The following is a 24,694-nucleotide window of genomic DNA, read 5'->3' as shown; positions in this document are numbered from 1 at the left end:
AGGCCACAAAGAGCCGAACAATCCAAGACACCAACCAACATAGTGGTCGAACAAATGTTAAAGCTAAAAACAACAAGATTGCTCAAATAAATAAATATGTAAAGGTGAACTCTCACAACCGATGAAGAAAATTTATCTACCTTGGCAGTAGGAAACAAAGCTTGCAGGGTCCTTATTTGGTAAGGCTAAACAATCAGTATCAACAGTTGTTGAACGAAAAAAAAAAATTAACATCCTCGCTCCTGCTCCAAGCAGAACAGCCTTCAAAACAACTATTTTTGTAACAAACCACTTAAACACATGTGAAGTATTTTGGGAAAATAATAAGTTACGTAAAAGAGAATTAAGGACTAATTAAGGAAGCCCAAACAAATGAGATTAACTCGAAGGTGCAAAAAAAATGGGTTCTCTGTCTAAACAGCCACAAAAAGATAGAGAACACCATCGAATAAACTATTTAGAATGGGTTTCATCAAGCCCACTATTTGTAGGGCAAAAAATGATAAACGTAGCGGTGAGGATTCGAAGCATTCACCACATAGTTATTACGTAAACCACTAAACCTTGTTTTGCGTATACATAGATCGAGTTGAGTTCAAATTATGTACTAGTGCAAAGGAGGTTACAGATCGTAGTTGCATTATACTTTTTTATGATTCGGTTGCATGAAAATAGTAACCACTTAACTACAATAACATAATTATACTATTTATTTTAGTATTACTTCCTTCCTCAATCATACATTTGATAAAAAAAGTCCGCATGAGTAATTAGTTGAGAAATGAGAACTAATAAAGATATGAAAGAAACGAGTTATAATTTGATGGGACTAGCGAGATATAGAAATGACTAACTCGTGCTCATGACTAGTTTTAAGTAGGGGTACAAGTAGAAACGCACCCACATCCTTATTGCTTTTTAGATGGTTGTAATGCGAAGACTGTGAGTGAAATCGTGGTTGTATTATTTTCCTAGATACATATATAGTCTTCAACTATTTTATATCTATCGTGAAAAGAAAAAGGAAAAAAAAGCATCGAAGAAGACAAAAACATATTCAGACTCTTGAGTCATAATGATAAGAAGTTTCAAAGGTACACCAAATCTGAATTTCAATTTCTGTGGTCTACTCTACATACACTCTACACTACAATAAGACATAAATGGTTTTGTAATGAATAATATGGGACACACAAGTTTCAGCTTTAATTCAAGAGTGGTACTGATCTAGCTCCCTCATCTCTCTAAATATATCAATCTCTTGTTACCACATGTGCCACTCTGCAATGAAAATTCCATTTTCAATTATCAATTAATGATTATCTCATCAGTATAGTACTCTTCCCCACTTATTTAATTCTATTGTCTATCACTCTTTAAAGTCCCTCCTCCTCCATATCTAGTTGTTATGATTCCTTTTTTGACCTCTTCTCTTTCTTTCTCCAATAGGGAAACTAATATTAGTTCCAAAAGAAAAAGTCACCTCACTTACTGTTATCCAAGTCCAGTATTGCGTAAGACATGTCTATTATTTGATATGTATTGAATTTTTTCACATTTTAGTCCCCAAGAAATAAGAATAACTAGAAAAGAAAAAGAAAAGTAAATTACAAGAGAAAAAGGACAACACCATGAATAACCAAAACACTAAGTGTTGATTCCCTTCTTCATGGCATAGTCCCTACTTTGGTGATCTGTCGTTTTCCCTCTTCAATCTTTGATAATTCTCTGTTTACATTCGCCAACCCTTCCTGTTATATATATCTAAGTAGATTTGTATAATTAATAGCAGAATAAATTGTTTTTTTTCTTTAATATGTTTTCTTCGTCACTAATTTGTTCTTCTCCTTTTTTTTGATAACCACTAAAACTAGGTTTTAATTGACTAAGAAAGAGCCACATCTCTTTATCGGGTATCGCATCAAACTAAAATTAAGTCAAGCGCAATGTTACCCCACTGGACTCGAGTTATAGTTAATAGTTATGCATAGAAAGGGATAATCTTCTTAGCAAAAAAAATAGAAAGGGATAATCTACAGTTTATAAGTTATAGAGTTGTTTCGAAGAAAATATACTAATTTGATCATTACATAAAGAAAACTAACAAAAAAAGTTGTTTTAGAGACGATCACTGTTTTGGAGATTTCACCCACAAAAAAAAATCACTGTTTTGAGAGATGTGCGGTCATTGATTAATTTGTTCTAATATTACTAGTGACGATACGTAATTGCAAAAAGTTACTATTTTTGGTTTTTGTCGGTTGAAACACACGAAAGGTTTATATTTTGTCCTATTGTTTTTAATTATGTAAGAAGTTAAAAATGGCACCCCTACCACATTGAGGACGTACGGTTGGTTGGTGGGTTTAGGATTTTTGCCAGCCATTGCCAATCAAAACTTTCACGTCAATTAAAATCTCCTCCACATCTCCATAAATCACATGATTACCACATCAATTGGCTCGTGTTTCTAGCCAGTTTTTTGGCTGTGTTCTGCGGAAGTATTCGGTGCTACTATATATCTACTAAAATGCCGAATATCAATAATTTTCTGATATTATAAGTTTTTATATAGCCCAACAGACAAAAATCATAATTAAATTCTAACCAATTATATTATAATTCATGGATTTAACTAGGTATATATATTAATATATACTGAATGCATAACGAAGTATTGTATTTCCCAACAATGGATTCTTTGATTAGAAAATAATCAATCTCCTAGTTTTAGAAATCATATGATTTCGTATTATCAAATGAAGAATTGATGTTGGGTACGTTGGGTTGTGTGGCCTGTGTGTGAAGGGGAAAGTACGTAGATTAGAAAGAGTCAACATTTTGGTACTCAACTTACTCCGATCCTCTATATATTACACATTACTCTCCATTATCCCTTAGTCACTTCATACTCTTCCTATAATCTATATATATACACCTACATGCTTTTAAGCCTTTTATATATATAATATATATACTTACGCTATTACACATATAGACACACATATGTATACACATTTATACATACATATTGTTGCATATCACACACAGGTTTGAGAGTGATGTTGGTTGTTGACAGAAGATAGAGAGCACTAAGGATGACATGCAAGTACATATACATATATATCATCACACCGCATGTGGATGTTAAAATATGTATAACACATTCAAGAAAGAAAAGATAAAGAGAGAGAGAGAGAGAGAGAGAGATAGGGGAGAGAAAGAGAAAGAGCCTGCATCTAATCTTCTGTGCTCTCTATACTTCTGTCACCACCTTTATTTCTTCTTCTCTCTTACCTACATACACACACACACACACATTCACATATATGCATAATACCTACATATGAGTACGTACATACCACATATCCGTAAGGTTGATTTATGTTTTGTGAACATTTACTTAATTTTTTTGCCACTAGAATGAATTCAGCGCAGGTGAAGATTATTTTTGTGGATAATTTGATATGTCATATCGTGTTATGGAAACACCAATGTTGGTAATATATATAGCATTTGCAATGTACATATAGTCTGATGCAGTTTGCTTTAGAAATTTTAATAGTTTCTTCATTATTTCCAACAACTACATTGCATTGTGAAATTTATTACAACTAAATTTTCTTATATAGTTCATTTAATTCGTTTGGCAGAAAACAACAATCACGATGACGCTGTCAAACATGTTTTGTTGTCTTAACACAGGTCTTCTTATGAGATTGGATGGATATGAAAATAGAGTAGAAATTCTAAAATTGGACACAACACAGAAAGTCGAAAACGAATAAAATATCATGGATTTTTCTTCTTCAAGGCAAGTGGTTACAATTTACAATGTCTCTTTGTCTTATCTCTATATATGTACAAAAGAAAAAAAGCTATCATGATTTTCAACATCACCGTGTCCTACCTTGTATTTTTCTTTTGGTTTCAGCCGATTGCATAATCTGCCAGAGATACAAAGTTCAAATACCTCCATTTCTTTATATCTGTCTGGCCAAGATCTACTCCCCTTCCGCATCAGCTATGTTCTAAGAACCTACTGGTAGACTCGTTCTCGGAATCAAAAACCAACCATGTGATGTCGGCTCGTTTCCCCACGGCCTTGGAACTTCTCTTTGCATTAGAAGAAGAATCTGAATTCTTGTCCATATACAATAGTATAAGGTTTTATTAATAGACTTATCAATTGTTATGTGCACTGAAAGCCTATGTGTTCTCTAGTTGTTTGTGTGTGTGTGTGTTTTTTTTAAAAGTTTTCGTTAGGGTTGAACATTGGGATAACGTCCTATTTCCCCATCAAAACTATCTTATCGTACTAGATGGAGCCGGAACTTTGACATCGTCGTAAGTATCCACAAAACAAGATCTCTCAACCTATATATCTCCAAATCTAAAGTTCTCATTTACTTCTCCATATTTTTTGGTTTAATCGATTTACAAATTAAACCGCTAGAAAACCAGTCAAACCAGATATAAAACATAGTTTAAAACCCGATTGACCTTATAAACCCGACCCGGTCTAAGAATTTTTATAACCCGATCAGAAATTCTCAAACCTAAGAACCCTAAAATCATCATTTTCTAAAATCATCATTTTCTAAAATCATGAACACCGTCTCTTGCATTGGGGCAATATGTTTCAGGTGGGTGCATAAACCCAGCCAATTTCCTACCAAACTCTCGCTTATCCACCACTGGCGCCAAGAGAAGCCCTCGTGACTTCCACATTCCAGTAATCATTTGTGTTCTTAATTGATTTTGGAGTTGAAAAAAATTTGTAATTTGAGAATTTTTTTTGCAGATTTTATCTTCATTTCTGATCGGATTTGATGTGTTCTTGGTTCAGTGAACCATGATTCCAATCACCAGAACTTGAATAAACCCAACTAAGAGTTTTGGAGCTGCAATCGTCTATAAAAAAGGACCACGTGAATCTCCATTATATACAACAATTATGATTGATCTTTTATGTCAATTTGGTTGAATTGTTTATTTGATTTTTCTTGGATGCAGTGGATTTTCTGGGTTGGACGGACCATTCATCCGAGCAGCCTTCATTAGCATTCAAAAGCAGAAGCTGATTTTTTTTTTTTGGGTTTTTAGAAGTTCACAGTTGCTTTATCTTTGTTTGTATTGAGCTTTGACATTTTTGAGATCTGGTCATATTTGTTTAAATGGATTTTTCTATTTCTTCTTCTCTCTGGGTTATTTGATGTGGATGATCTGGTTAAACGTTAATGAAAATATGATATAGTGTTCGTTGAGATGGGGAAAAGAGATTTAAAAAATAAAAAAGAATTGGTGATTTAATTATATAAACGGGTCGAAATCAGGTTGAAATCGGTTTACAACTTTTGTTAGTTGGTTAGACAACCAATAAACCAATAATTAACCAATTAAACCTGTATTTATGGAGAAATTGATGAGAATTATGGATTCAAGGAGATTTAGAAATAAAATTTTGGATTTGGAGAGATATAGGATGAGAGACATTTGTGCAGAGATATTTAAGACGAGGTGAAAGTTCTGGCTTTATCTAGTAAGATGTGATAATTTTCATGTGGAACTAGGACGTTTTCCCGTTGAACATTAGTTTTTATGGACTTTATTCAGATCCTCGAAAGAAAACAAGAACAAAACTGGTAAAAACAAAAAATGGCCTGCTAAAAGAATAAGATTTCTTCTCGGATATGTAAAATCGATCTCTGACCAATAATATAACAAATTAAAACAATTGTTGAGTTGGTAGAGTATTGCAGAGGCAGCCTGGTTGATTGATAAGTTTTGAGATACGGCTAACTCCAATTGCACAACTAAGNTGCACAACTAACCGATTACAAACTGATAAGAACAGAGAGAGGCTAGCACATCACTAGCTCAGCTCCCAACACACCATAAGAGAGAGAGTCTAGCACATCACTAGCTCACCTCTCCAAACACAAGCATATCGCTTGCCCAACATTCACAATCACAATATTCAACATAATGAAGAAGATGAGCTTCCAAGGCTCTTTTAAACTCATTCTGCAACGGCAAGGCCTCTCTTTCTTTTCGAGTCTTTCCTCCACTCTTTGCTCTACTCCACGTCATCAATTTGTTTCTTCTTCTTTAAGTAGTACGATGATGAATCGTATCATTGATGGATGAAAATAGAGTAAAAGTTCTAAAGTTGGACAGAAAGCCTAAGAGATTACATAGTGTACAGTACAAACTTAAACATTTGCGTTTTCATATTATGATACACTAATCATCGTAACATGAAAACTAAAACGCAAATATACAATCGCAGCCAAAGTTTGTTCCAACACACACTCGGATAATATATAACTCTTGCTAACTCTCACACACAACAAAAGTCAGAGAAAAGAGTCTACAGAGCATGAACCGCTGATTCGATTTCACCGTCCTTTAAATCAGCAGTTTCTCTGAACGACTGGCTATGGAGATGCCTAGTGAAACTAGTTGTCGTGTCCAAGAAATATAGAATCGATGACATTATACAACAGCACACAAACATCGGGATGGGCCCGAAGGTCCATAGGAAAAGCGGGAAGGAGAAGTAGAAAGACCGCAATCCAAGAGACCAGAAGTAGCTAGCTCGGTTCAGGTTTCTAGACACGTACTCACAGTGTTCTCTTTTCCCTCTCGAGACAGGCACTGTGACTAGGAAACTTACGTGAGCGTAGTACCTGATTGACTGGACGTTGCAGAGAAAGGCCATGAGGAAGCAGATCAGGATTGCAAAGTTCTTGATTGATGCTAAGAGAGGGCTTCTGCTCCCATATACAAGACTTGTCGGTTTGGATTTTGAATCTGAAGAGTTGCTTATAAAGACGCCTATGATGGAACATAGAGTGATTGCTGCTGTGGCTAAAAGTGTTGATGCCATTATGTTGTTCCGGATTGTTTGAACAGCCAAGGTACCGTTTTTCAATGGCTCCTGCAAATAGCAATAAATAAACTTATATCATCTTAATGAACAGTCAGACACATGACATGACTGTGTTCTTATGTTTCTCATGTCTATGACACTGTTCCTATCTAATATAAAGCATTAACTAGCTCCAAGATTCTAGCTGTGATGCATTGATTTGACAAGAACAAGAAAAAGCAAGAGTTCTTGAAAAAGCTCAAGCTTCAGACCACCATCTACTTCAACATTCACCATACTTATGGCAGATTCAAATCTAACAACATCACTTGACAGCTGAAACACTCGACTTCTCCTAAGCCCTGGCTCAATTTTGCTATATGATAAATTCAGGACACAAAAGCATTCCCCTTTATCCCTAATTTCATAAGAGATCCTTAAGAATCTCAATACCCAATTCCTAAAATCACCGAACAGAACAGCTCCATTGCCGAAAACCTCGCCTTTCAAATACAAAATCCCAAACGAATCCGACAACATAAACCCTAATCTAGACTCCCAAAATCTCCAGAATCAGAAAATACCCAAAAAAAATAGAAAAGGAGAGTGGGAAGAGAGAAACGTACAGTCATCATAGAGAAGACCCATTGTCGTCTAGATTCAGCGTTGAGAGAGATAACAGTGAGCTTGGGACGGTGAAGTATAGCGTAGACTAGCCAGACATGATAAGCTACCATCACGAGGAGACCCGTCGGCACAAGCACTAAATCCAAAGATTCCTCCTTCCACATTTCTACTTCGCCGCAGAGCTAGCTACTCGCAATTCGTACGGTTGTTTCCCTGATCGGAGAAGGATCCGATGCCGGACAAAAAAAAAGATTTTGTACAGAGACAACAAGTTTGAGACGACGAACAAGGCAGTGACAGCTAAAAAGCACAGAGCTTTTTTTACCTTTGACTTTGAGAAGAAGTGCTTAAGGTTTTAGTCACACGTGTTAAAGTTAACAAACTCTAGAGGAGAGTCAGGAGACTATCGAATTGTCACACGTGTTTATATTTCATTCAAAAGTCCAAACCAATCTAAATAAACCGGTTTATATTTAATGGGCTTAAAATATGGGCCGGATAATTAATTTTGATAAGTTTTACAAGCGTGTGAGAGAGACCGGAGATTTCGTGCGTAATTTTAACCCAAGAAAAAAAAAAAAAGAAAGATAAAAATCTTCGAGGGAACATTTCCAGAAACCCTAACTTCAACGGGAACCCAAAAATCAGAATCTCCAGATCGAGAGAGAGAAATAGAAGATTCTGGGTTCTATTGGAATGTAGTGTGAAGGAAACTAGGGTTTCTTCTCCAGTTGAAATTTTCTCTTTCTCAAGGCGTCAAATTAAGTAATGTCAAGTGACCAAAGAGAAGGCTCGCAGGAGACGACGACGGTGGAAGGTAACGGAACAATTGGAGGTAATAATAATTCGCATCCTTCGACAATGATGAGAGCTACATCTACGGTGGTTTCTTGCCAGAGACTGAGGCTGAACCCTAACAACGAGCATAGACCGGATAGTTACGAAGATCTGCAGCTTGATTTCCCAAACTCGATTTACTCTAGTCTTGAGAAGTACTTGCCTCCTAATATGCTTGTCTCCAATCGCGATGAGAAAGTTAAATTCATGACTGACATTATGCTTAGGCATCTTCCTCATGGAGAGCGTTCCAGAGTAAGTTCTAGATTTGGACCTTTAGTTTCTGAATTTGTGTGGGTTGATGAGATTGGGAATTTCTTTGTGAAGTTCCTTTAGTTCGACCCACTTGGTTAGTTTTGATTTACATCTCATTTAGCTTTTGCTGCTATAGATATAGGCCTCACGTTAGTTAAGTTAGTTATAGAAAGTTCGATCTGGTTTGATGATGATTGAAGAAACTGGCAGTGTAGATTGAATTGAGCATATGAATTTTACTTAAGTAGGTTTCTTTTTGCTGATGCTACAGGCTCAAAGGCACAGGGAGTATAGGCAGAAGATAATATCAAATTATCAGGTGTGAATCTTTTTAACTTCATTCTGTTCCATATTGTTCTGCTCCAGTCATCAGTTTAGTAGTTTGATGTGTGTTTTCCTACTGCAGCCACTTCACAAGGAGTTGTATACTCTAGTTCCCACAGTCTGCTTTGTTCCCACTTTCCTAAAGGCGATTAATGAAAACACAGAGGAAAGCTTCAGAAACATTATATCTGAACCTTCTCCTGGTGTTTTCGTCTTTGATATGCTCCAGCCTAGCTTTTGCGAGTTGATGCTATCCGAGGTAGTGTTGGATCCTTTTTCTTTTTTTGGTTTTTTTTTCCTTTCCTTTCCGTTACCTTTTATATTTTGTTCATGTGCCACTGTTTGACTATGCAGATAGACAATTTTGAAAGGTGGGTAGGTGAGACCAAATTCCGGATAATGAGACCAAACACCATGAATAAATATGGTGCTGTGCTTGACGACTTTGGTCTTGATACCATGCTTGACAAACTCATGGAGGGTTTTATTCGTCCCATTTCTAAAGGCAAAATACTAAAATTAAATCCACTACAGAGACTATTATTACTCGAAAGTCCATTTATATGTTACAGTTTTATCTAAATAAGCTACTTAACATCTTTTGTTTTGTAGTATTCTTCAATGATGTGGGTGGAGCAACTCTGGATTCTCACCATGGTTTTGTTGTTGAATATGGTAAAGATAGGGATGTTGATTTAGGTGAGACCCTTTGACAGATCCTGCATAATTTTCACATGTCCTGACTAGTTGTCCTAAATGCAGATATACTCCAATTCCCAAGTTTTTCTGGTTGAAAATAATTAGATCTTATAAATTGGCAGGCTTTCATGTGGATGATTCAGAAGTAACTCTGAATGTTTGTTTGGGTAAAGAATTTGTGGGAGGAGAGCTATTTTTCCGAGGCACGCGATGTGAAAAACATGTGAACACAGCAACTAAGTCAGATGTATGCTATTTTTTTTATCTGTTACTTTCTTGTCTTCTTACATTCCATATATGGCTGGCTGATGGCTAATTTCAAATTCTGCTTGTTTGCGAAAGCAGGAAATATATGATTATGATCATGTGCCAGGACAAGCTGTACTCCACCGTGGGCGCCACCGCCATGGTGCCAGAGCCACAACATCAGGGCATCGGGTCAATATGCTTCTATGGTGCAGAAGGTAAATAACAACTGAAATTTGCCTCTGGACTGCTTTACATTTTCCTTGCCTATGAATTCTTTTGTTTCTTATTTTTTTTCTTGCGTGTTCTTAAATGCAGCTCTGTGTTTAGAGAGCTCAAAACTCATCAGAAGGAATTCTCCAGCTGGTGTGGAGAGTGCTTTTGTGAAAAGAGAGAGGAAAAAGTGCGGTCGATTGATGCTCTAAGAAAGGTAAGCCTTTGAATGATCAAGCCTATAGCCGTATGTTTACTGCAATGGTCGATGATTATATGTTCTCTATTGCTATTGCAGAAATTGTTTAAAGCAGCACGTCAAATCCAAGCTTGATGAACACTAATAAGACACGTAATAAACCTATATTGGATGACTTTAGAATCCGAGATCAAGCCTTGAAGAACTGGTCCTGTTTTAAGCTGACTTAAAACTGAGCCAATGTAGAAATCATTTGAAGTATATGGGTCTCTGTTTATCGTTTCTCGACTCTTTGATAATTATGTACATGAAATCTAGTCTCAAACTTCACTTGTACCACAAGGAGTTATATTTTTATCCGATTTTTGTTGTCTTTTTAGTTTAAGTAAGAATTGGTGTTATCTAATTGAATTTGGTGATGCTCTGCTCTCTTAAACTTCCATATTCGTTGCTCTACGGAGTTGTGCTCTTCATCGATGGCTAGAGCCACAAATAACGGTTTTTTTGCTCTAATAGAACCTCTTAAGGATTGTTTTGGTAGTCTCTATTGAATAGTTTGGAGGAGAATTAGGGCCATTTGCACGTTGAACTAAATAATGGAAGAGAGAAGAAAAGATTTGAAGGTGTTTTGTTTCTGTCTAGTTATTTCATGGCAAGACAAATCGAAATTGGTTGTGAAACGGTACTACCAACCCAATTTAGTTGACTTTAAGGCTATTCATTGAATCCTTCCTTATGGATCTGTTATTTATGTCTCTTTTATACTCACCCTTACACATTCATTTTTCTCACCAAATTCAATTTTGTTTGTTTTTTTGGGGCTTTTTGGTATCCTTTTGACTATCTATGTTGATACGATGTTTATATGATTATACCAAATAAATTGAGCTTTCTTTAGCGATGTAGATGAAAGTACAAAATTATTATAGGGGTCTGATTGAAATCTCTTAAAGATTTGATGTCTAGGTGTGTGCCTAAGTCGTTAAAAACACAACTAATTTGGCTTCATTCTGCAGATCTTCTCAATGTTAATGTTCAATAAAGGATTCTTTAGGATCTGACTGAATTTTTCTTCAAAGATTTGATGTTTAGGTGTTGTTCTTTTTTGCCAGTTAGTTATTGATATTTGGTGATCTTATGATTGTGTTGTTAGTTCTGTGCTTCAGTTTTGATCCTTACTGTTTTCTTTTGAATTCTGAAGTTGGAATATTTTTGAAAGTAGTCTGTTTTCAATATGATATTACTGAAGTTGGAATATTTTGAAACTAGTCTGTTTTATATAATTTCAAAAAAAAAAAAAAAAGTTGGAATGTTTTGATTAGTTTATCAAGAAGACTGAGAATTTTCATATCGTGGGATGAACAAAATTGAGAATCTTGCATGTGTACCTCTTTAGGGCCACTAGAAGAAAAAGAATAGAGAGAGTACAAGAGTACAAATTATTTAAAACAGACTAGTTTCATATCACATTAGAAATTAGGTCAAGTTATATAATTTAACATTTTATTTTTGGGAAGATGCCATAGTTTTTATATATTTAGTTATAAGCTAATGGATGATACATTAACATTTGGTTGCAGCCGTTTTGTTGGAATCTAATTACATGAACATGAACAAGAACAAGTTAACTGAATAAACGGTGGTTAGTGCTCCTTGCATGTATATTTTATTAGTAAACTTATTTAATTTAGTCAAATTATTATTGGGTTTTCCACATTCAAGACAAGATGCCTAATTGTGAGGTAGATCACATGCTATTCGATTCCACTAACTCATTATTACAACACAAAATAACCTATAAGCATACTCAAATATAATGATAATTCAAACACGATAAACAAAATTGTTCTCCAAAATGTATCAAATCTAACCATAACCATAATATATTATTCCCTCCATTTTAAATTACTTGTTGTTTAAGGTTTTTCACACAGATTAAGAAAATAATTAAATTTTCTATTTTATCCCTTCTTTAACATATATTCTAATTTTTTTAATGGTCAAAGCATTAAAATAGTTAGGATAAAATTGATATTTTTACCAAACATATGTATTAGAATTCTAAAACGACAAATATTGATAAACAAAATTTTTACTCTAGAATAATAAAAAAAAACCAGACGGAGTATCGGTCTTATTCTTATCCATTACCAAAAAAAATATACATATCATTCTTAAACCAAAAACAAATTGGACTCGTACTCTTAAAATATAAGTAAACTTACATAGTTACATGTATATATCAACGTTAGAAGAAATTTTTTGATTAAATTGTGATTTGTATTACTGACTTACTGTTGTCAATCTTTTCACAACCCAAATTCAAGTTTTGTTAGTGTAGTTGTATGAATTGTAGATGACATAAACCGACTCAAATTTTTTGACATTAAACATAAGTGGGAACTAGTACCAATACATACATATCTAGAGGTCACATAAACATTCAACCTCCGAATCGTATTATTATAGTCAAATGATCATCTTATATATCAGAGCATTATTCATAATCATTAATTGTAAACAACTTATAGTGGTCCACTTGAAGAAATGACGTATCATCTGTTTTTTCCCTAATCATCCATTTTATATTTTATTGTGACTTATAAATTATTTTTTTCTGTATTTTACATCTCAAGCCACCACCACACTTAGTATAAAATCAATCTTGATGTGCTTATCAAACTTCAAAAAGAGAAGAGTCCAAGAAGAAGAAGAAGGGACAATGGGGAAAGTATTATCAGAGAAGATGAAGCTTGTGGTAGCATTGATCACACTTCAGTTCTGTTTTGCAGGCTTCCACATTGTCTCAAGGGTTGCTCTTAACATTGGTGTCAGCAAAGTTGTGTACCCTGTTTATAGGAATATCCTTGCCCTTGTCCTCATAGGTCCATTCGCTTACTTCTTCGAAAAGTAAGTCCCCATATCTCTCCCATTTTTTTTCATATAGGTTTCTTGTAAAACTTACTAATTTTAGAAAGTTTTCTCTCTGATCTCATCTGAAATTTTGGGTAGTTTCAGAATGTTTGTTTCTTTTTATCTCATTTGGGATTAGCTTCATGAAATTTGTCCCTTTGGTTTTTGGATCTTTTGTTTTTGGTTATTTATATTCTTAACAATGCTTTGTATATCAACAGAAAGGAAAGGCCTCCACTCACATTCTCTTTACTGGCTCAGTTCTTCTTCTTGGCACTCATAGGGTAATAGCTTAACCAGAGAGAACAACAATAGCAACTGGTTCCTCAATTCTTAAATCAATGATTACAATTCTGAAACTCTGTTTGTCTGTTTCCAACATCAGAATCACAGCGAACCAAGGATTCTACCTACTGGGACTTTACTATGCAACTCCAACCTTTGCTTCCGCAATGCAGAACTCTGTTCCTGCCATCACTTTCATCATGGCTTGTACCCTAAGGTACCTAACAAACCACTTCTTTCATGGAAATAGTATTAATCATTTTATTGTGTGCATCTAACACTGATCTTCTGATGTGAATACAAGGTTAGAGCACATAGACCTAGTCAGGAAACATGGTGTGGCCAAAGTATTGGGAACCATTGTGAGCATCGGTGGAGCCACCGTGATCACATTGTACAGAGGATTTCCAATCTTTGACAAGAGTATTAACATGCAAGAAGAGGTAACCGGATCTGACAAACCACAGAACTGGAAACTAGGATGGTTATACTTAATGGGACATTGTCTATCATGGGCTGGTTGGATGGTTCTTCAAGCTCCTGTTCTAAAGCAATACCCGGCAAAGCTCACTTTAACATCGTTCACATGTTTCTTTGGCCTGATTCAGTTTCTGGTCATTGCTCTGTTTGTGGAAACTGATCTCAATAACTGGATCATCGCCTCTTGGGAAGAGCTCTTCACCATCCTATACGCTGTAAGCTCCTCTCTCTCCCTCTTCTTAATTTTACCTGATTTGAATCAATAATATTCACTAAATGAAGTTTTGTTTGGTCGTGCTTACAGGGGATAATAGCTTCCGGGTTGGTGGTTTATCTTCAGACATGGTGTATCTACAAAAGTGGTCCAGTCTTTGTAGCTGTCTTCCAGCCACTCCAGACACTTATTGTTGCTGCAATGGCATTTCTTATTCTTGGTGATCAGTTATACTCCGGAAGGTAAGCATTGCAAACGGTAATATCATGTTTTGTTCCTTTGAAAATTACTCTAACTAATTCAATCTTTCATTTGCAGGATTGTTGGTGCAGTGTTCATAATGTTGGGGCTCTATTTAGTTCTTTGGGGCAAAAACGAAGAAAGAAAACAAGTGCTTGGAGAGAGTCAACAAGATCCAGAGTCACTGACCAAACATCTACTTGAGGCACAACACAAGAAGACTAATTCTGAATCTGCAGTGTAAAAGGTTGGAAACACTTTTGCAAACACAGCGCAATGCTTCTCTGTACATACACACACAAGAACTTGGCCAACACACACAGGCTCCTCAAGTGGGTCTCTCATACAATGGCTATTCTAGTTGTTTACTTTTGAGTTGTAATCAAAATTGGGTTGCAATTAATTTCTAAATAAATGGAAATATGATAACCTTTAAATTCAAAGTTGACAATATAGAAGCAAAGAGTTAATGCATGTTGTGATCTGGTCTGGTTGGAGAAAGACCAATGTACTGGAGAAACTCATGTTTCATGCTACTGTGTACTGTCTTGAGCTTTCATACAACGAATCCATAACGTGGTCTGCATTTTTACAACAATGTATCTTCTTACTTGGGTTATATGACTTTTTTGCCTAGAACGCAATAAAAAAAACTGGGCAACATCAAAACAAAAAAAAAAAGAAAGAATTGGAAGACAATGACACATTGTAATGAGTTCTCTTGTATTAAGCGGCAAATTTTTGACTGTGTTGTTTCTCTTCAAGTCTTTGCATAGTTCTGTCTTCAAGTCTTTGCATAGTTCTGTCCTGATGAGTTACCACCAACCAAGCCTTTCGTCAAAGAAGACGACACCTGTAACTGTCTGTACTGTTTGTAACATAGCCGTGTTATAAGTAACCATACCATTCTGACATTCTCAAATGTAACATCAAGTCTTTTTTTTTTTTAGTTTTTGTAACATCCAGTAGTATCTAATCAAAATTGCTCTCTTCATTTATAGATAGGCCACTGAGATTGCTCTCTTCATTTATAGATAGGCCACTGAGATTGCTCTTCAGTCAAAATGGTTATTTTCGTTTTCAAATTAACTCTGTCAAATTTCTTCGGCTAAAGCCTCTACTCGTTTCCGATGTAATATTTTAGGATCCAATGGTTTATTGATGTTTAAAATTTGACTTGGAGAGCTCATGGCTTCAATACTTTCTTTACACGACTTATTCTGGATGACATTATAAATAAAAAAATACAAATTCATGTTTTGAATATTGTCAAGATCTTATTGGGAACTATATATCAAAAGAACAAGAATGGCTGTAATAAGAAAAATCAGATCAAGCTTTCTATTCTAGGCTGCATTATCCATCAAAAAGAAGTTGAATGTCAATCAACTTCTCAGAGCCCAGTGCATGATCATCATCTTTCCATCTTTCCCCACATTATAAAGATTCTCACAAACCAGAAAAATCAAATTTTAATACACAAAGACAGACAAAAATAGTTTAGGATCCTCAAGAGTCAATGATCATCCAGAAAGGATGCTAATTTTGTGACCCATGATCAAAAATTTGAGAGTCACAGAAAGGCAGTAATCGAAGTTCTGATTCTACTCCTACCGTTTGACAATTATGACAAAACTAATCAATATATGAAACAAAAAGGAGAAACCTTGATATCAAGTCGCTAGAAAGAAATACAATCCCACTAAACCACAAATAAAACCACTTCGCTGCAATAGCACATGGTGAAAACAAAAGGGAGTCTAAGTTCAACCATTGCGCAAACACAAAACATGATAAAAGAAGAAGAAGCAAAGCTTAAGATAGAGCAAGAGGAATGTTCTCGGACCTGTTTTGAAAGAAACTACCACACTACCTCACAGTGACGATGTCATCAATCTTCATAATCATCCTTACACATTCAGTTGCTAGAGTGATTGCACTGGTACTCACAAGTAGGGGTTGAACAACGTTTTCCTCCAAGATATTGGTGATTTGTCCTTTCCTCACATTTATACCGGCGTTGATTTCTCCTTGAGCATGTTTGTTCCTGAGTTCAGTCACAATAGCGATAGGGTTCAACCCTGCATTCTCGGCCAGAGTGTAAGGAATGACCTCAAGAGCTTCAGCGAAAGACTTCACACAGTAACCTTCCATACCATGAAGCACCTTAGCCCAAGCACCAAGCTGCCTTGAGAGCTCAATCTCTGGTGCACCACCTCCTGCAATCAAGAACCTCTTGCTCACCAGACACCTAACCACACATAACGCATCATGTAAACTCCTTTCAGCTTCATCTAGAACAAGCTGGTTGGAGCCACGGACGAGAACAGATGTAGTTCTTCCCATATCTTTAATTCCAGTGATCTTCAAAATCTTTCCATCTCCAAGGGAGGCCTCTTCAACAAGATCAGCGTGACCAAGCTTCTCAGCTCTGAAATGTTCAATATTGGCGATTGGCAAGCAGTTCAATGTCTTGGTGATGAATTCAATCTCATCTCTCTCAACATCCTTGATAACCATGATTTTAGCTTTGGCCAAATAGTGAAGTGATAAATCAGTGACAGCATCCCTCAAAATACTCTTCTGGATGAGCAACACATTGCAACCAGTTGCTTTAATCTTCTTAATCATCCCCAAGATGTAGTTCCTCTCCTCTTTCAAGATCCTATCCATCTGAGTATAGTCAGACACAACAATACTCTGCTCAATGTCAGTCTTGGGAGGTGAGATCTGGAACTGAATCACAGCAATCTTAGCATTCTCCACACGAGTCGGTCCACCAGCAGCACGGCTAACCTTCTTGTCAAAAACCAAACCTTTCACAGTATGTGTATCATCCACAGTCCCACCAAGCTTCTTAACAATCTTAATATCACGCAAATCAACAATCTCAGGCTTCTCCGGATCTATAACAGAGAGAACCGCATCTACAGCTAAAGGAGCAAGCAATGTAGAGTACTGACTAACAACCTTACTGTTAAGCGACGTGCTCGCAGATTTAACAAGCGAATCTCGATCAGTGAGCTCAACAGGAACAGCCATAGCCGTCAAAATATCAATAGCCTTACCACAAGCCTTGTGAAGCGAATCTGAGATCACAGTAGGGTGGATCCCGTTCGTGAGAAGCGATTGACACTCCTTGAGAAGCGCACCGGCGATTACAACGACAGTGGTGGTACCATCTCCGGCGGCTGAGTCTTGCGATTTAGAAAGCTCGACCAACATCTTCGCGGCTGGCTGCAAAACCTCCATCTTGTTGAGGATCGTAGCTCCGTCGTTAGTGATGATAACCTCACCGTTGGCCGTGGAAATCATCTTGTCCATACCTTTAGGACCCAAACTCGTACGGACGGCGTCAGAGACGGCGCGAGCAGAGTTGATGTTGGCGAATCTGATATCTTCTCTACGCTTGTTGTCTACGAACGACTCAGCTTTAGATCCACGGGGCTTCGATGCCATCGGTGCTGCTACCGCCGCCATTTCTTGCTATAATAAACTGAGAGAGATCGAGATTTCGGGTTTATGATTTCTACGGGAAAATGATCTGGAGTCGATGAACAAAAAACCCTAGATGGAGGAAGACGAGAGAGAGAGAGAGACTGTTCTGAAAACGAAAAAGAGAGAAAGATAATTAAAAAAAAAATTCAAAAAATCACTAGGGTTTAGCTCTTTGGTTTGTACAAATGGGCCTGATGAAATGAACTACATTTAGCCCAAAAAGGCCTAATTGTTATAAACAAACCATTGACTTTTTGATTAAACTGTCAAACTATACTATTGCTAGTAAAAGTAATAATGTCAATTTATAGTGTAAGATTTTCTATTAAAATAAAAAATTGTAAATAATTGACAATTCTCAACTTTTGCACGAAACTAGATTTTAACCCGCGGTACACCGCGGGATTATGTATTTTTGTATATTTTATATAACTTACTAAAAAAAACATTATGTTAGATCAAATATATGTTTTAAACTCTTTTACAATAATATTGAGATATTTGTAATTTTATTTTCTTTATCTATTTAAAAATTATTATTTTCACTTAAAATTTAATTAATCAAAATTCTTTTATTTTGGAATTTAATCAATCAAAATTAGTTGTTGTAAAAGTAAACATCTGTTAATATGTATAATACTTTGTCGTTAGTATAAAAATATTTAAATTTTATTCACCAATTTGAAATTAGTTAGTTTTGTCTATGAGTATGATGGAACAGGTTAGTGTTGGTTTTTAACTTTTTTCATATAAAATTAAGTTTTAAAATATATAAGTGTACTAATATTAACCTAATTCCCATCACATACTTATTATTATTTTTAGTCTAGGTTTGGACCCGTGGATAATAAAAAAAATAGTTATTAAAAAAAATAGTTAGTTTTGTATATGAGTATGATGGAGCGGGTTAGTGTTGATTTTTAACTCCTTTCATGTAAAATTAAGTTTTAAAATATATAAGTGTACTAATATTAACCTAATTCCCATCACATACTTATTATTATTTTTAGTCTAGGTTTGGACCCGTGGATAAATAAAATTTTCCATAAACTATTGTTGCTTTTTTAGTATTGTTATTGATATTTACACAGATAATATTTTTGATATTACTCATATGACTAAATTTGATGTATTCACTATTTAAATTGTGCAACATGATATATATATATATATGTATTTGACATCATAACTCTATAAATGACACATGTTTTTTTATTCAAAAAATATATATCATTTTGTGGAGGTTAAAACAAAATATATATATATATAGTATAATAAAATCATACATTATTAGTTTATTTTAATATTTTTTTTCTATCCATTTTGATATCAATTGTTCTATCCATTTTAACATAGAAAACATTAAACAATTTATGTGTAATGGAAAATATGTATAATGTCAAACCAGTTATGGAAAATCAAAATTGAATAAGGTAAGATATTATAGTTTCTTTTTTCATTAAAACATTTTAAAACTTGTAATTGAAAAGGAAAATAGAAATTGATGTTATTCAGATATTTAGGTAAATATATATTTCCAGATTTTCTGAATTTAATTTTTTTTTTTTTTGTATTAAATATTTTAATTATTATGGAATATTGTCCAACTTCAAGTCTTTTTCACAAAAATGCAGTGAAAATAATAATATAGATTGAATCAGATTGATAGCGTCTACAAGAATTTACAGTATACGAATGCAGTAAATTTTTAAATTACACCGACTGACTCTGTAAAAGCTCGAAAGCTTTGACAAGAACCGGTTTGAACCGATTCATGTCAATGCTAACGTTCTGCTGTACCAAATAAACCGACTTAAACGATTCCCACCCGCGTTTCGCAACCGCCGATGGATCTCTAACGATCTCGTGATCGCGTCCGTACTTCTGCATCAGCGTGCTCTCCTCCGGCGTGATCTTGTACTCCAGATACCTCAGATTCATCCCCTTCGATGGATCCTCGAAATCCGTCTTCGCCAGCCACTCGAATCCACCGATCGGAAGAATCTGAACCACCACCGCGTTCTCCGGCAAGAACACCATGTTTGTAAGCCCCGCGCCGTGAACGCCGACCATCACGTCGCATGAATTCACCGTTTGTGAGAAACTCGCGAGTCCCGTGTTCGCTTCCGCCACCACGACTTTGAATCCGATTAGCCTCGCCGCTCTCGCGATCTCGCCGGCGTTCGTGAATGCTCGCGATCTGCCTCTAGACAAAATCAGAATGCGTGGCCTCCGCCGCCGCATCTGTCTCGTAGTCACGGCGGCGTTAGGCAACGAGTAAGCGTCTCTTAGAAAACTTCGGAAATCGGACATGGAATACTCCAAATTCGAAGGATCGATCGTCAGCTCTTTGTAATACTCACGGTGGCGATTGAGACCGACGACGACGCTGCTGAAGCAGTGCGTTTCGTCTTCGTCGTCGATGTAAATCACTTCGTAGTTGGAGAGTTTCCTCAGTAAATCCCTAAATTTTTCGATCCACCGTGGATTCTTGTTTGTCACGAGGAACTGAACCTCGCCGTTGAATCTACGCGCCGTCGTGTACAGAGGAATCACGATGTCGGTGAAATCGTGGAAATTGTTCATCGAGTAGCCTCCGAGTGAGAAAAGCATCGCCGGAATGCTGTGATTTTTATCGCAACGCGAGAAATTAGCGTTCTGTAATTGGTCGTCTGCGTTTTGTTCCAATTTCACCGTCCATTCTCTAACGCGATTCATGGCCGCAGTATCACCTTTTCGCACGTAAGGTCTCATATGCCACGTGGAATTCCCCGAAAACGCAAACGTGATCGCTACAGAAACTGTCGCGGATTTGCCATGGATTCTCACGTCGCCGCTTACCTCGCACAACTCTGTTCTTTTTAGCTTGTTGCATATTGGTTTCATAGTTTTCTCCAATTTGCTTTCAATATCTGCAAATTCACCCAAAAGACCAAAAATATCAATAACTTTACTAAAACCAATAACAATACAAGACAACTATAGATAGAGAAAATAATTTGAGGTATGCGAACCTGTTATAACTTGTTCGTCGGAGATTGTAGTGTTGGTAGTAGTACAATTAAACGAATCAAGATGATTCTTAGGCAAGCTTGTGTCGTTGCAAACACTAAGCTTCTCATCTACAGAACTGACTAGGCTCTGAGTAATTACTCCATTTGATGTAATGTTATCTTGCTTCGTTGGGACAATGAGTTTCTCTAAATCTTCCGATGTTGCTTCGTTGCTGCTCGTTATTGCTTGCGGTTTCTGCGGTTCGGTTATTCTCAGCATTCGGAGACCATCGTCGTCCACTGATAATTGCAGCTCCACTGAAGAAACAAAAAGATAAACCGTTATGATTCATGATTAATGTTTATGCGTTTTCTGACGTTTTGGAAAACGTGGTAAGAGACATACCGACTGGTAGAGGGCTCAGATAAGGTTTAAAGACAGTGCAAAGAGTGAAGACGAAGAGAAGAGAGGCAATGAAAGCTCCATAGCCAAGTCTTTTCTGCTCGTTTTTGCTAAAACTTCGAGCAAGTATCGTATCGTAAAGAAGATTCTTCTCTGTCATTACTTTGTTTCTCAAGATACACAAACTTTTATAATCTTTCTTGTGCTACAAGAAATATTTGGAAACCAGTCTTCTCGCGAATGTAGAGAGATGAATGAATGAATGAATGAATGAATATGAGAGAGGGAGAGGATAGTTTTGAGGTATTTAAGAACTTGTTCTACGACATATATTGGTCGTGTCTCTAAAAATGTCTGGATTTTAAGACAGGATCAAGAAGAGAACGTTTAGGTGTTGAAGATAAAAATAAACGAATATTAGTGTATTGATAAAAGGAGAGTCTTATTAATTTTAAAATCATGGGGAGTGTCGGCATTGGAGAGGAAGGATTTGGAGGGCATGAAGTAGTTAGTCGAAGAAGAAGAAGTCTTAGTAAGCAGCTTAATTAATGCTCCCCACGATTCTTCTTTTTAGCTTCGTTAATATCGAGTACTTTAATAGATATAAATTATAATTAATGAACAACCAAAATGTACAAATTTTAACAAAGAATTAACAGAATTGTCAATCATGATTTCACTAGGAGTAGACAATCTATTGAATAGTTCTAAGCTGATCAAACTGTCGCATAACTCTGACAAAATATCCAGTTTCTCAAACTTTCTGGACGAGTTTATTCTATTTTTGCAAAAATTTATAGTACAATTTTAGTTAAATGTTTAGGATGACTGCTAAGCTTGTTCGGCAGTAGAGCTAGGCTAATAAAGCCATATATGTATGTTATTTTTTTGTAAACTTTTCTTTTCCAAATTAGATTGCCGATTATTTTTATCTAAATACACAGTGTGGCTGACAAAGAAAAAACAAATAAAATTGTGGAAACTACAACTTACACAAAAATGAGTATACTAAAAATATCGAACATATGGAAATTGATTAGAAGTTCATTAACTAGTACTTTTCTTTAATAAAATAATGGAAATGAAAGAAAGTTTTGTAGTTGACTGTTATGACAGACAACCAAAATCTAAATGATTGATTGTTCATTGTTTAGTTTTTGTTTCCTTGAGACCAATTAACGAAGGAGGCAGAATCAAAATGTGGCCTGAAAGCTATGAATCAACTAACAGTTGGTGAAGTATTTCTAGATTTATGTGATACTTGGTTGTTCGATTGTCGACTTTGGACGACTTTTACCCAACAATCTCTCATTACATTTTTTTTCATTTTTTTTCTATGTATATTTGAATTCAATAATTGATGGTATGGTCTTATGAAATTTTAACTATCTCCATCTAACTAGACTAAGTCCGTTGAAAAATAAAACATTATAGAGTAGTTAAAACATAATTAGTGATCGTTATCCTAATCTAATATCAGTAAATATATGACAAACGATTTTACATATACATGTCAAAACTTTTAGATGTTTGTGAACTATGATCATAATGTCATTGCGGATGTGACTGGTATAGTTGTGTAATTGTGTCATAACCAATCTTGCTACTGGTTATAATCATTGGTGCAGGTTTTCAAATCAATAGTGATTCCTTTTGTTAATGTTTGTTTACTATATAACTTGAGTCTTACTATGGAATCTGAAGGACTAAATCTACTTATAGAGAGAAACGTGCGGTGATTACCTCAACATCCAATTGAAATGTGTTAAGCACAATATGGGGGTTTCCATTAATTAATCTAGGTGGTAATAAGAAACATATAATAATAATAATAATAGCAATATAAGAAGGTTGTTAAGTAGGAAAGAGACATTCTAACAAGTTCCGCGTCTTATAGCCTATTTGGTGGGTCGCATGACTACGTACGTGTGCACCTTCCAATATACGATTTTTTTTTTGTTGAATTGTGATATGAAATTTAAATTGTGTTGATACATAGAAAAATATACTTATTTTTTAAAAGTTGGAAGAATCATCGGTTGGAAATGCATAATTTATGTTTTGTGACAAGATTGGTATAATAAGATAAAAAAAAAAAGATTATGAGCAAAGGATTCGTCATTTTCTGGTTAAAATTATTATTCATCATTCATCAAGCATTTTTTTTTGTGTGTCTCATTAACATTTTACAAATGCTCAGTGACAATATATATAATGCATGGCTCTATAAATAAATTGAGTAGAAATTGAATTCGTACCACTCGAAACCACAACAAGTAACTTTTTTTTTTTTTGGGTCAAACAACAAGTAACACAACATGTAGAAATGCTGGTATTTAATGGAAGAAACATATTACTTTCATAATCTACCAAAATACAATATGACAGCATTGTCTCTGGTCTTAATTAATAAAACAGAAAAAAACGTATTGTCTTTTTGTAACTAAAAAATAACATTATCTCTGGGCTTGACCGCCTTACGTTATATATGTTGTTCTGTAGTAACAAAAAAAACATAAAAACGTGAATCGTAGTACTATGTGCTCTTATTATACGCCATATTATAAATAAATGCCTCCGAGTTCATAGACCTTCTGAAATTATTATCTGAATTTTGTAGTTAAAGAGTCGAATGTGTAACCAAATGCAACTATTTGATATTTCTACGTTGCTTTTTTTTGGTCAATAGACTCAATACGTGAACTACAACAAACCGGCGGCTCATTAACTAAATCCATGCATTTGTAGGAAACGAAATCTATTATTTATTTATTTTTCTTAGTTAAATTATATGCTAGCCAGTAGCCATGGATTGATGGATGTTCATTCTAGACTACAATTAATATATATATGCTAACCTTTGTTCATGATAAACTCATGCCAAAAATTTATCCTAACTTGCTCACCCTCGAAACCAGTACTTGGATAAATCTAAAAAATATATATATATACTTCAAAGTATATAAAAATATATAATGATTTTGCGATGTTGATAGAACTAAAAAGAAAACAAACGGAAATAAGAGTTTTACTGTTCGCCACAAAATTAATTGGACTCTAAAACCAATTACTAACATATAGTATATTACTAGATTCAAATCCCCCTATCTCTCTGATTAACAATATATACGTACGCGAGGCCCAATGCAGACCTCAAATTACCAACGTGAAACACAACTTCAACTTGGAGAATGTCTCAAAAGTAATTTGAAAGTGAGTACGTAAACAAGATTTTTATCGACATAGCCGGACTAGTTTATAACTTTATTGACTTTTACATTGATATAAAGGTAACATATGGGACTAAAACTCTTAGCAAGGAAATTTACATTTGCACAAACGTCTGCTATTATCTACATCATAAATGCTACACTCGCAAGAAATAGGGTACTCT

General features: G+C 35.3%; 5 protein-coding genes and 1 long non-coding RNA gene across 6 annotated transcripts; 3 read left to right on the top strand and 3 right to left on the bottom strand.

Annotated features, from left to right (window-relative positions):
- LOC104783153 lies at positions 3,822-5,584 on the top strand. The gene is made up of 2 exons (XR_002038664.1): positions 3,822-4,735; positions 4,805-5,584. It is a non-coding gene; the product is annotated as an uncharacterized LOC104783153 (long non-coding RNA).
- LOC104783145 lies at positions 6,125-7,832 on the bottom strand. Its single transcript, XM_010508249.2, has 2 exons — positions 7,501-7,832; positions 6,125-6,943 (listed from the first exon to the last, which is right to left on the bottom strand). The coding sequence occupies exons 1-2, from the start codon at positions 7,663-7,665 to the stop codon at positions 6,374-6,376; spliced, it is 735 nt and encodes a 244-aa protein (XP_010506551.1). The 5' UTR covers positions 7,666-7,832; the 3' UTR covers positions 6,125-6,373.
- On the top strand, positions 8,069-10,659 carry LOC104783136 (uncharacterized PKHD-type hydroxylase At1g22950-like). Its single transcript, XM_010508239.2, has 9 exons — positions 8,069-8,593; positions 8,865-8,912; positions 9,000-9,176; positions 9,272-9,422; positions 9,530-9,616; positions 9,739-9,863; positions 9,962-10,080; positions 10,181-10,292; positions 10,374-10,659. The coding sequence occupies exons 1-9, from the start codon at positions 8,270-8,272 to the stop codon at positions 10,407-10,409; spliced, it is 1,179 nt and encodes a 392-aa protein (XP_010506541.1). The 5' UTR covers positions 8,069-8,269; the 3' UTR covers positions 10,410-10,659.
- On the top strand, positions 12,956-14,987 carry LOC104783128 (WAT1-related protein At3g18200-like). Its single transcript, XM_010508229.2, has 6 exons — positions 12,956-13,184; positions 13,409-13,471; positions 13,573-13,689; positions 13,777-14,167; positions 14,257-14,408; positions 14,485-14,987. The coding sequence occupies exons 1-6, from the start codon at positions 12,997-12,999 to the stop codon at positions 14,648-14,650; spliced, it is 1,077 nt and encodes a 358-aa protein (XP_010506531.1). The 5' UTR covers positions 12,956-12,996; the 3' UTR covers positions 14,651-14,987.
- LOC104783119 (T-complex protein 1 subunit delta) lies at positions 15,895-18,035 on the bottom strand. Its single transcript, XM_010508219.1, has one exon. It carries the CDS (start codon positions 17,884-17,886, stop codon positions 16,276-16,278), a length of 1,611 nt encoding a protein of 536 aa, XP_010506521.1. The 5' UTR covers positions 17,887-18,035; the 3' UTR covers positions 15,895-16,275.
- Positions 19,554-21,775, bottom strand: LOC104783113. The gene is made up of 3 exons (XM_010508209.2): positions 21,304-21,775; positions 20,919-21,215; positions 19,554-20,816 (listed from the first exon to the last, which is right to left on the bottom strand). Exons 1-3 carry the CDS (start codon positions 21,458-21,460, stop codon positions 19,618-19,620), a joined length of 1,653 nt encoding a protein of 550 aa, XP_010506511.1. The 5' UTR covers positions 21,461-21,775; the 3' UTR covers positions 19,554-19,617.

The sequence above is a fragment of the Camelina sativa genome, chromosome 1 (genome assembly GCF_000633955.1).
Source record: "Camelina sativa cultivar DH55 chromosome 1, Cs, whole genome shotgun sequence".
Classification (NCBI taxonomy): Eukaryota; Viridiplantae; Streptophyta; class Magnoliopsida; order Brassicales; family Brassicaceae; genus Camelina; species Camelina sativa.
Note: the sequence above shows the minus strand (reverse complement) of the source record. Positions and strands in the feature narration are given on the sequence as shown.